The 12,850-nt window shown below is 34.0% G+C and overlaps 1 protein-coding gene across 4 annotated transcripts in view; it reads right to left on the reverse strand.

Moving 5' to 3' along the window:
• Window positions 1–4,763: 4,763 nt before the first annotated feature.
• The window catches only part of Rps6ka6 (ribosomal protein S6 kinase A6), a 140,460-nt gene continuing 132,373 nt past the window's right edge, over window positions 4,764–12,850 (reverse strand). For all 4 annotated transcript variants that reach the window (XM_021153084.2, XM_029473708.1, XM_029473709.1 and 1 more), the window contains 2 exons: window positions 7,856–7,987; window positions 4,764–6,472 (listed from right to left, as the gene is read on the reverse strand). In XM_021153084.2, the coding sequence (XP_021008743.2) occupies window positions 6,341–6,472; window positions 7,856–7,987 (264 nt within the window). In that variant the 3' untranslated portion in view covers window positions 4,764–6,340. The remainder of the gene's footprint in view (window positions 6,473–7,855; window positions 7,988–12,850) is intronic.

The raw sequence follows: 12,850 nt of genomic DNA on the forward strand, positions 1-12,850 counted from the left end.
AGGGAAGGAAGGAAGGAAGGAAGGAAGGAAGGAAGGAAGGAAGGAAGGAAGGAAGGAAGGAAGGAAGGAAGGGACTTCAAAGTGGAAGGCTGCTCTGTGATTGGGTAGAGGAGGTTCTGTGATCCACAACAATCCTATAAAGAATATGAGCTGTACCTTCAGAAACAGGCCGGCAGCATCTTTAATAAATCTGTTTGAAGTAAAAAGGAGGACACCAAGGGAATCAATGAGACAACAAACTGCAGCCTGGTTGTTTTATCCTTTCACAAAGATTAAAACACTTAGATTGCTAGGCCTAAAATTTTTCCAGGAACTACTGACTAAAAATGTTCTCTCTTATTCTACATAAGAGAAACAAAAGCAGAGTTTGTTTGTTTGTTTGATTGAAGACAGCCAGGGGGAACGCAATTTCTACATACTTCCTCAGATTAACCTGGGGTGTGCAATGCTTACTTCCAAGACGCTGAAATAAGAGGTATGTGAAGATTTTGATTGCCACATATGAACTTTTACGTATGTACAAGTTGTTATAATGTCATATACGATGAATTCTTTTTCAGTTAAATTTTCTTTTTTATTTCTTCTAAGCATAAAAGAATTGGTCAGCTCTTGGAGACAAATAGATTCATGCTCCTACTGCAGAAGAACCTGTCACTTTACCTTGCAGATAAATGTATTCTCTTGAGGAGGTCTAAAGGATTGTACATTTTCATGCCTGTTTTGTTGTATTATTTCATTTTATACGGATGCTAGAAGAATCTTATAAGAAAAATAATAGTTTTGAAAATATCAAGGAGCATGTATTTTTAAACTCCTACTATATTTGGCACCCAACCTTGTGTATAAACACACATTCATATTCTTTCTCCCTCTCTATCTCCCTATCCCCACTCAATGAATTATATAATTTAGTTATGTATTTAATAAAAGAGGCAGGTTTACATCCATAAATGATCAAGCAAGGTCAAATATAAAATGTTAGAAAGTTACAGCCTTTTTATTTAGTACCCAGAGAATGCCAGTAGTTTAACATAATTTCTTGATAATTGTTGCTCACAGTTTTAACAGGAAGAAAAATAAATATAACTTTAGGTCATCTTTGGCATGTTGTAAATTCAAAAGGATAGTGATTTCTTTAGAAGCACTGTGAGGTAAAAGAACACTGTAGAATGCACTACTAAATATGATCTCACACAATGAAAAATGTAGTATAATGAATGAAAACATGTCAAAAGGAACAGCGTTTTAAAGAAAATATTTACAAAATAAATAATGGTATAAAATGTATAATATGAAAAATACAGCTTATAGAAACCTGGGGAAATTTCTCCTTCAATTTCAGATTTTAGATTTTTTTTTAAGATTTATTTATTTATTATATGTAAGTACACTGTAGCTATCTTCAGACACTCCAGAAGAGGGAGTCAGATCTCATTATGGATGGTTGTGAGCCACCATGTGGTTGCTGGGATTTGAACTCCGGACCTTCAGAAGAGCAGTCGGGTACTCTTACCAATTGAGCCCCAGATTTTAGATTTTTAAGTATCTGTGAAGTGAATCTATATACAATCTCTATTTACCAGCATTTCTGTTGAGGAGTGCAGTGATGTTCTAGTGACTATTAATGTCTAAATCAGAACAATAGCTACAAGAATTACTAAGTGGAAGTGTCAGAAAATGATTTTTTTAAAAATATGGCAGTGGCAAACTATGCTCTTTGCATAAATCCTGGCTAACACATGACCAGTAATATTACTTCTGTTTTGCTACATACTATTTTTCCCATTTATATTATGGGAGATAATACAAGATAAATTCTCATTCACCAGCCATGCTCAGGTTTGGATATTTAATTAAAAGTTTATGTATAACTTTTGAAAGTGCCAATTTCTTCCTAGATTACTTCCTGGTATTCAAAATAATTTTACTATAGTAAGAAAAGCTTATACTTTTGCTATAAGTAGTGTGTATCAGTTTTAGAAACAACAAATTTTAAGTGAGAAAATATAATCTGAGCAATATTAGTTGATAAAAGGAAAATGGCAACAAATTGGTCAAATGTCAAATATTAATATATATACATATTGATATACTCTCTAGAATTGTCCCACGTAAAACTTGATGTTTAAAAACTATTTTCCAAGAATAACTAATAATTATAACTCAACAAAGAACAAGCAAAACAGTCATTCCCAAGACTGTGCTGGCTGTGGTTTAGAAACAGGAATATAGAATAAGCCTTTACTTGGTATATGTACAGAGACATAGACTTCTGTACATTTATCTCAAATTTTTTTGCTAACAAGTAACTGAAACATAATTATTTTCTAATATAATGAAGGCAATCTTAAATTTTTTTGTTACAAAAGTAGTTTTCTTTTGTAATTTTCTTCATATTTCAAAGAAACATGTGCTCATAATATAGGATATACTGTGTAGAGGACTTCCACATATTAGCTATCATACTGAATTTTTGATTATCAAACAGTATCATAGTATACAAATTATAGACTAGACTCCATTCGATTATAACACTAAAAGCAGGAATAGTGACTCCATGAGCATAATAGAGGTGGCAAACGATCACTATGAATGGATTTACGGTCCTACAGGTAACACAGTACTTAATCATTCAAATCATCTAAGCAATCACTGATCTCAAGATAAACACGAAAACTTCCTTAAGAAGCACTGAAAAGGAAAAAAAAAACAACCACTAAATAAATTTAATCATAATTATAAAATCTGGATTTATTGCAGCTTGCATTATTACTGTAAAATAATGTAATAAAATGATCTCTGGATCCTAAAATCTAGACAGAGAGTATAGATCCATGTACAGCTTTCATTTGAATTTTTCTGCTTTTTTTCTCTATTAATACAATTATGGGTTGAATAAAAGTCCTTATGGTATTCACTACTTATTGTGAGAAATGAAAATACAGATAAATTTGAATGTAACAACATGTAAAGAAATGACCACCAATACCTTTCTCCCTCTACAACACTCTGTTATAGAGAGGTATATTTTCATTATATAAAAAAGCTTGGAATATATTAGACAAAGTATAGAATGCATGGAAAAAAGGAACTCTACAACTAGGAGACATTTTACTGAATGGCTTGAATCTGAGAACTTCTGAGTATATTCTTTAATCCAGAGAATTCAACAAAAACTGAATTTAAAACTAATTGCATTTGATTTGATTGTAACTCCTGCAACTAGAAACGCATTTGCTTAATAGCATTCTTCACTGGAAAGTGCTAATTCTCCACTATCCACTAATAAGAAAATGTGCATTAATTTAGTGTTACAGCTTTTGTTGTTTTGTTAGCTGAACTCTACTGTTCTGAGATGGAAATCTTGTTCTGAAAAAAAGAAAAGAGTAAAGTCCTTTTGGAACACTGAATCCTTCTGAGGATTTGGTAAGTCTTAATGGTGAAAAACTGTTGTGAGGTAGTCAAGTAGGATAGTAGAAGGGTTTAGAAATCCAGATGAAGAGAATGAATGGACAAACTGCCTAATTTAAAATACAATTTCCCAGTGTGCCTTCAGGCAGTAAGCTGTTGTTTTCTTTATATATTAAGGGTCTCTTCTAGTTAGGATACTATTAATCAAGTGTTACAAATGAATTTCTATGGGCAGTTATTATTTTAACAGGTTTCAGTGGGGAAACAAACACCAAGCATCTGTTAACTTTGTGGGTTGCCAAACAAATGAAATCACTCCAACCTACCCCGGGTCAATACCAGGAAATCAGAAAACAAAAAACAAAAACAGATAATAAAAAATTACGCATCCCTAACAAAATAGATTAAAAGTTTGAGAACAGAAAATCAGGCATCAGCACCACTTTCTACTTTTCTTGCAAATGGTTTCCTAATATGTTAATATCCACTTCCAGATAATGGATTCTTAGTCTACCTTAGCAGACCTAATGTTTTTCTCTTTGAGAAAAATAAGTTCAATGTCCTCTCCATCCAGAACAGTAAAATACCTCAAAGTTTTACCTCAAAAATGGGCTGCTGTTAAATACTACCAAAGAGTACAAAATAAGTGATCATGAATCCATTAGGAACTATAGTATGCTAAAGTCTTACTGAAAGTTTGTTTTAACTGGACACTCATTTATAAATATTTGAACCTTCACTCCTTCCATTCAAATTTATTCTAGAATAAAAAGACATGGTAGGCATCCCACTTCTGCAAAACAAGGGTGTAGCCAGGGCTTTCTTCTACAGTAATGTTGTCTCTCTACTCCACAATTAGGCAAATGCACTAGCATGCCTGTATCTTTTGTAGAGTCAATACTCACTGGGGAATGAGAAAGCATATTCACTGGTTAATCCTTAATGTTCTTTCATATCAGGCTGTACAACACCACTCTCCGAGTGAACTAAATGAAAATTATGATGTTTTTAACACATTGTTTACACAAAGGCTAAAAGGTATTTTTATTATCACTTTTCATTTTCCAGGTTCATTTTCTCTAATTAGCTGGAAAGCACATACAGACATAGTATGTGTCCTAAAAAGTCAAAACCAAACTAATGTTTTTGACTTCAACAAATCAACTGGTAAGGATGTGTAACAGCACAAAGAAGATCATGACAGGAGCATACGAATTTGAATGTAGGAATACAACTGTTTAAATGCAAGTACTTATTGCAATAAAACAAAAAGAAAAGGAGAAAATTAACCAAATTGAAACACCAAAGACAAAATACTACACCAAGACTAAATGATGCTGTTGTGTGGTATCAGATCAGCTGTTGTTTAATATTGTCCAATCATTTTAAAAAAGACACTTCAAGTAAGAATACAGAATTTATATATCACATGTAGGAAACAGATATTTGTGCATGGATAAAGATCACTTACAGTTTGAAGAGAATACATACAGTTTGTTTTATTAAATTCCAACATTACATGTCTCCTAGTCTAAATCACACACTNAGTAATCAGTTCTCTCTGAACTNAGCAAATAGTACACCTAGCACACACTAAACAAAACTGATATCCTCCAGTTTACATTCATGAATTCTGTCAGTAGTAGTAGTTAATGATATTTTCCTTAACAATATAAAATGACTTTTAAAATTTTCAGCATTTGAAGAAAATAATACACATTANACACTGGTTCTGAATCATAAATTTAATAATACCAATTTGGCCAGTTTATTATAAATGATTTTTAAATGTGCTCAAATTTCTGTGTCAACCATTAATATTGTTTCCTTTTTAAAATGTGAAATTATTTTCTTGAAGTATATAGAATTGTCTGATGCTTACTGAAATACATTATATTGTATCATATGTGCTAAGTGCACAAGTCCACTATAATAAAACTTCAACTACATCACCATAGGATTCAAGGTAGNTCAATATGCTACACTGTAGCTCAAACCACATGGAAATCAGGAATACAACAGAGTAGCTTCACTTATAAAGGGGAAAGACGATGGTTAAATTCAATTGGTTAACTTCAAAGTCAGCTTAGGTAACACCAAGATCGCATCAACACCATGAAGTGCATATTCAAAGGCTTAGCTATGACATTTTTAGGAGATTACAACACCAACATGAAACCTTTGNATAAAAACATTTTCACTTTCACTACAATTGTATTAGCTGTAAAACATTAGAAGCCATATGGAACCTTTCTCTAGTTGAAGTCACTTATGGATAATATACAAATCTGTCTGCACAAATTATTAGTGATTTAATTAATCTATCAAAACTTTGGCACCAATCATATCAGGAATTCATATATTAGCACGAATGTATTTTGCTCAGGCACCAAACTACTTTGACTACACTTAGTATCTAAACAGACTCAAATGAATGNAGTGCTTTGGCTATGCACAAGCTATTAGAATACTTCTGTTGTTCTCTTAAGAACAAAAGTTCCTTTTTAGGAAACGATGTTAAAATACTGATATTATTTAGCATTATAACATATGAAAAGAACTAATCATCTTGATTAGTATGAATGAATTCCTAAACCATTTTTGTGTAAAACAATAAAAAACAGGTTAACTTTGTTTGAAAGGAATTTGGAAAGTTAATGTACAGANAAGTTAAGACCTTGTGGACATCAATTATANAGTTAAANGTTTGGAGACTACTGTAATGACATAGTATGAATATTATGGACCTATGTATGTTTGTTTAAAATTCCAACCTCTCCAAAAGAGGCTTAAACAGAATATTCAAGTAATGTGGCAGGAAACAAAATACCTTTGATATGCGATTAGACAAAAAAGAAAAAGCCAACCCACAACACACATTTAAATTTCTCTTCATCCAGTTAGCTGAGGACTGAGGAGCACAAGACTCTTACAAGCCAGTTGATGTTCGCTTTTTCATGTTACGCCTCTGAGCTAAACGTGAAGCAGTAACAGGCTCCAGGATGGGATGATGCCTGTTTGGGTTCCGAGCCAAGACAGAATATGGTGCTGCCACTGCTTCCTAAAATAATGACAACACATTACAAGTTCAGTATCAATCTCTGAGGTAAAAAGTATTTCATAATAAAAAGACAAGACCTCTCTCTATGAAATGTACCCTTTTATATAAGCTCCTGTAGCAAGGACCCAAGACAAAGAACCAACCATGTTGCCTGGACGGATGGATGGATGGATGGAGATAGAGTTTGAAATATTTACACAGTAGAAATTTTAGTTGATCAAAAAAAAAAAAAAAAGAACAAAATTGTGTCACAATAAAATGCATAGGAGGTGAACAGTCATGTTAAACAAAATAACCTAGACTCTAAAAACAAATGCTACACACTTTTTCTCATATATGGCATCTTTGTTTTACCATATACATCGGTAGCAGAGCAGGGAGGGGAAGCCCTTGGTCCCAGGGAAGTTTGATGCCCCAGTATAGGGGGATGCTGGAGTAGTGGGGCAGGAGAGTATGGGTGAGTGGGGAGCACCCTCATACAGGCAAACGGGAGTGGGGAGGGCAGATGTGAGATGGGGGGTTGGTGGAGGGGGTAACCAGAAAGTGGGATATCATTTGAGATAAAAACAAATGGAATGATTAATAAAAAAGAAAATTAAGAAAAATTAAAATAAAAACAAAAAAAATAAATAAAAAGACAAAGGTACTATTACCATTACTGATATAGAGCAAGATAAGGGAGATAAGAGACAAGGATATTAGGGGGCATAAGAGAGTATGTATGATCAAAATATATCATATGTATATAATAAACTGTCACTATAAAACCCATTATTTTAGGAAATTTATATAAGTTAAAAGATGATTTTCAGCCGGGCATGGTGGCGCATGCCTTTAATCCCAGCACTCAGGAGGCAGAGGCAGGCAGATTTCTGAGTTCAAGGCCAGCCTGGTCTACAGAGTGAGTTCTAGGACAGCCAGGACTACACAGAGAAACCCTGTCTCAAAAAAACAAAAAAAAAAACCCCAAACCAAAAAAAAAAAAAAAAAAAGAAAGAAAAAGAAAAAGAAAAGACATCAAAGGGTCCACCTATAGAATTTTAGCCGGGTGTGGTGGCGCACACCTTTAATCCCAGCACTTGGGAGGCAGAGGCAGGTGGATTTCTGAGTTCGAGGCCAGCCTGGTCTACAAAGTGAGTTCCAGAACAACCAGGGCTACAGAGAAACCCTGTCTCGAAAAACCAAAAAACCAAAACCAAAAAAAAAAAAAAAGATGATTTTTCTCTAATTAAAAAAGATATCATAAAAACATTAAGAGTTCATGAAAGGTACAAAAAAATTTTCAAAAAATAAAGCTACTTTACATAGTTATTTAAGAAACATCAGTGGGTAACATGAGAGCTTCACTGCATATTAAGCATGTATTGGTTTTACTATAACAACCTGTGGTGGCTCATCTGAGTTTGGCTGATGGCGCGGCAGTTGTTCTCTTTGGGTTATCCAAGGGTGCTTTAATACTTGCTCAGCAGTATAACGCTGATGTGGGTCCATGTGAAGCATATGAGAAAGCAAATCCTAAATGGATACAGAAATTTATTTGAAAATACAGAATTTAGATTGCTTCAAAATATGAAAGCATCAATAATTTTATAATGTTCCGTTTATCAACACTTAGGAAAAACAGTATTTATATTCTGTACAGTTAACTGAATATATAAAGAACCACAAAATCCTTTTAAAAGATGCAAATTTGAAGGGAGGAGCAAGAGTGGTATAGACGCTCGTGGATGAAACTCAGAAAGAAATACAAAGATAATCTTCAGACAGATTTTTCATTCTATAGTAGTTTTTATTTTTTGTTAATCACTATGTACCAAACTTTCAGAACTGGGATTTTGTTAGTAATGAAAGAGAGGGAAAACACTTAAGGTAGCAGGAGTTTGCCTGTAGTGTTTTAAATGGGCAAGAAAAGAAGAGAGTTATAGAATGTTGTTAGACAGTTAGACCCTAAGATGCAAAGGTTTGTATATACAGCTAAAACACAAAGGGGAAGTTGTGTGTTAGTTAATCGACTCAATAAGCAAAGGTTTTCTGCATTATATAATGATGTCAGTAAAGTAAAAATTCAATGTAAGCAATCACTGTTATGATAATGGCTTAGGTATCAGAAATCTTCATCAAATTATCTATGAATATTTGATTGTTTCTATAATGAAACTGTGATAGAATATAACTTCATAGTAACATATTACTAATTTAAAATACCAAATCATGTATGTAATACTTTGAGTAAACTATCCTTACCACTTTTAGGACAGCAAGTAAACTCTCAAAAAGAATTTCCTAAACTGGGCATGGTGGCACATGCCTTTAATCCCAGCACTTGGGAGGCAGAGGCAGGCGGATTTCTGCGTTCGAGGCCAGCCTGGTCTACAGAGTGAGTTCCAGGACAGCTAGGGCTACACAGAGAAACCCTGTCTCGAAAAACAAAAAATAAAACAAAACAAAAACAAAAACAAAACAAAAAAAACCTATTTTCCTAATAGAGAAAAATAATTTGTAAAATCTTTTATTACCGAAAACACTGAAACTAAAGATGATAGGTAATAACAGCAGATAAAAAATAATGTTAATTTATTCTCTCAACTCTTTATGCTTAAGCAGGAGGACTGTAACAAGTTAAAGGGCAGCCAGAATAAGTTTGGGAGTAGCACTAAATTTGATCCTATTTAATAAAAAACAAAAAAGAAAAAATATAATCTGCTAAAATATTTCAGGGCTTCAGATAATCCAAATAATTAACTTGTAATAGAACACATTTGCAAAAACAGAAATTTCATATTAAAAATGAGACATGCAAAATTGTCTAGGGGAACAAAGGAAGTAGCTGGAAGAGAAATGATGAGAAAGGGGAGAGTGAATTTGGGGGTATATGATCAATGTATATTACATATTTGCATGAAACCTACTACCATATACAATGAATATAGGAAAATAAAAAATAATGAGTATTTTAATAAAACAGACTTAATAAATCATAAAATTAAGAAGGACCTCTTATTTGATTCTGGGGTAAGAGACATAAGGACGTGTAGTGGGGAGAGGAAGGGAGATGGGTAATTCTGATTAGTTACAGTTGGGTAGGAGCAACAATCTCTGGTATGCTACCACAGACAAGTGTGACTACAGATAATGACAAACACCTAGAAGAGGATTTTGAATGTTTCACTTTAAATAAATGATATAGGTATCTGAGGTGATATATTTAACCTACATTAAAATTATATAATGTATATCTCTATTAATGCATTACAAGTCATATCATTAATATGAACAAATTTTATGCTTTATGTGTCATTTAAAAACAAATATCAAATAAGCTTGGTAAAGTGTCACATACCTATAACACCAGCATTGGAAGGTAGAAGCAGGAAAATCAAGAGTTTAAGGTTATCTTTGGGTACATATCAGTTCCCAAAGGAGCCTGGGCTGTACAGGGCATTGTCTTTAAAAAGAAAAAAGAAAGAAAGAAAAAAAAAAGCCGGGGGCATGGTGGTGCACACCTTTTGATCCCAGTACTTGGCAGGCAGAGGCAGACGAACTTCTGAGTTCAAGGCCAGCCTTTTCTACAGAGTGACTTCCAGGACAGCCACAGCTACACAGAGAAACTCTGTCTCGAAACACCCCCCCCCCAAAAAAAAAATTCCTCAGACCTATCCACACTTTGCAACTGAAAAACCAATATATAAAACACAAACTAACAAAGCTAGCAGAGAAAAATGACCTCTAGGAGATGGGCAAGAAATCAGGCGTGCAGCATGAATGCCCAACATACCACCTTGGGTGTGTTCTGGCTGCTGTGCAGGTAAGGAGGAGACAGCCTGTAGATCTAATTAAGGAGACAGAGTGCCATACACAGAGACCAACACACAGTCAGAAGACTGAGTATGAATTGGATGGTAGAAGAGAACAGAAAATTATAAAAATCTACAATGATTTCTTTCAAGTATTTAGTATTTCTACAAATGAGGAAAACCTTTTATCTTCAGAAGAAATATATGAAAAGATTGGATTAAACTCAGAACTACTACATGGTAGTGTCCACAGATTTTCACAAGTATTACGATTCATTCGTTCTCAATTTTGGAACATAATATTTGAAGAATACTTTGATTATATTGGTTATAATTTTTATAGTATAAATTTTAAACATAAGTTTTGTACTTTTAAAGAATCTTTGTTCTTTTTAGATATAATTCATTTTCATGGTATACACACATAGTAACAAAAATACAACTAGGGAAAAAACTTCAGAAACGATGCAAATTGGGGAATATTATGCTTCTATCAGCTTTACTGGAAAACACTGAAAGTTCTATAAGGTTTTTGATAGAAATTCTGCCTAACTGGTAAGTAGCCTGAGATTAAACACTGCTGTAGTCTTCTCTAACAAACTCTCTATAATAAAGATATACAACTATTACTGCTTCTCCAAATTTAACTGATGCCTAGACCAAAAGTCTAGAATATTTATATGGAATAGAAAAGTACCCAATATCCACCAATATAAAATTCACTATTTTTGCCATGTTGTCCAAAATTAGCAATCATACAAGAAAAGCAGGAAAGTACAATGAATAAAAAATTAAAACTGATTCCAGAACTGACATGTTAGAATTTACAGACAAAAATTTTAAGAGCTATAACAGTACTCCAAATATTAAAAAGTTGAGACAGAAGATTTAAAAAAAGACTCACCAAATATCTAAAACTGAATACTGAAAATGAGGTTAAAATAAACTAAATATACAAAGATAGCAGACAAGGTGATTGGTAAAGACAGAGTAATAGACATTACTCCAAATGAAAGAGACTATTAAACAAAGATGCAAAAGAGCAGAGCATCAGTGAACTGTGGGAATATTCAAGTGGCCTAACATGTATGAACAACTGGAATTCCAGGGGAGAAAGAAGAACTCCTTAATTACCAAATTTAATGAAAGTTACAAACATGTTTTATATATGTGTGTGTGTGTGTGTGTGTGTGTGTGTGTGTGTGTGTGTGTATAGAGAGAGACACACACAGACAGACAGACAGACAGAGGAGGATAATAGTTTCATTTCAGAAAATATTTCAAATGAGAATACAGTTATAATGTACTGAAAGGGAAAACTATTTTAACCATTTATTTTTTTTTAATATAGCTATATCCTTCAAAACTAAACAGGAAGATGGTGGAAGAAAGATACCTAAACTTTTCCTCTTTCTCCTCCAATCTACAACAGAACATTAATTTCCCTGTAGTGGCAATGATGACATAAAAAGGTAAGGGAGAGTACTAGAAAACATTAGACAGAGATGAGGCAGAATTCAGGAATGCTGAACTTTCCATTAGAAATCTGACCCTAACACAGCAGAAGAGAGCATCTCCTTCAGCAGAGGTTTAAGCAAAAAAAAAAAAAAAAAAAAAAAAAGGAAGAAAGAAAGAAAGAAAGTCTGAGAATTTCATAGGTGCACAATATGGAAGTCTGGGAAGGAAGGGACTGAGGGAGGGAGCGAGGGAGCAAGGGAGGGAGGGAGGAGAATGAAAAAAGAAAGTAAAAATGAGATCAGCAACTGGCATAGCGAGCAGACATTGAATTACAAGCCTACTTTGCAGTTTTACAGTCAAAACATTGGACCAGAGAGCAGAAAAATACGTATTTTTATTATCTTCAAACTCCAAAGTCTCCCCTTCTCTAATAACTGGGCAAGTAAATATCCTAAGAATCAGTGTGGGCCTAGGAAACTGGTTGTAATCTAGATGCAATTCACAAATACAGGTCTGCTTAGCTGGGAAATACAGGAATAACTACAGAAGAAAGTGCGGGTTGATTCCATCTGGAGGCCTCCAACTGGCCCTCTAGGAAGAAACCAGTATATCCAGGTCACGCAGGAACAGCATTCCATACCTGACCCTTAAGTACACATTACTTTAGTCTGACAGATTACTGGAAAACATTTCAGATCACTGGAAACATTTGGTGGAAACATAGCCTGCCTCAGGCATTTTTTTCATGTTCACACATGCACTGGCAGAGCACGTTTGGTGTAAAGGGGCATCCAGCTGTTAGGAGATCTGTGGGTACATCTAGCAGAACCAAGTTAAGGGCTGGTCCAATACTCCTGTATTGCATGGCCTGGATGAGGAAAACATTTCCAGGAATTCAATTCAGCCAAGGTAAAAATACTTTACAGCCCTTTTTGGCCTAACTAGAGAAAAATCAATTAAATCCCCAAATGCCCCCTATACCAAGTAAATTGAAACATAAGAAGGCTGAGATCACTACACTATTTATCTTCATGAAATGAGAAACACTGCCTTTTTTTCCTTGTACTACTATTTCTCTCTCTCTCTCTCTCTCTCTCTCTCTCTCTCTCTCTCTCTCTCTCTCTCT

This window comes from Mus caroli, chromosome X (genome assembly GCF_900094665.2).
Source record: "Mus caroli chromosome X, CAROLI_EIJ_v1.1, whole genome shotgun sequence".
Taxonomy (NCBI): Eukaryota; Metazoa; Chordata; class Mammalia; order Rodentia; family Muridae; genus Mus; species Mus caroli.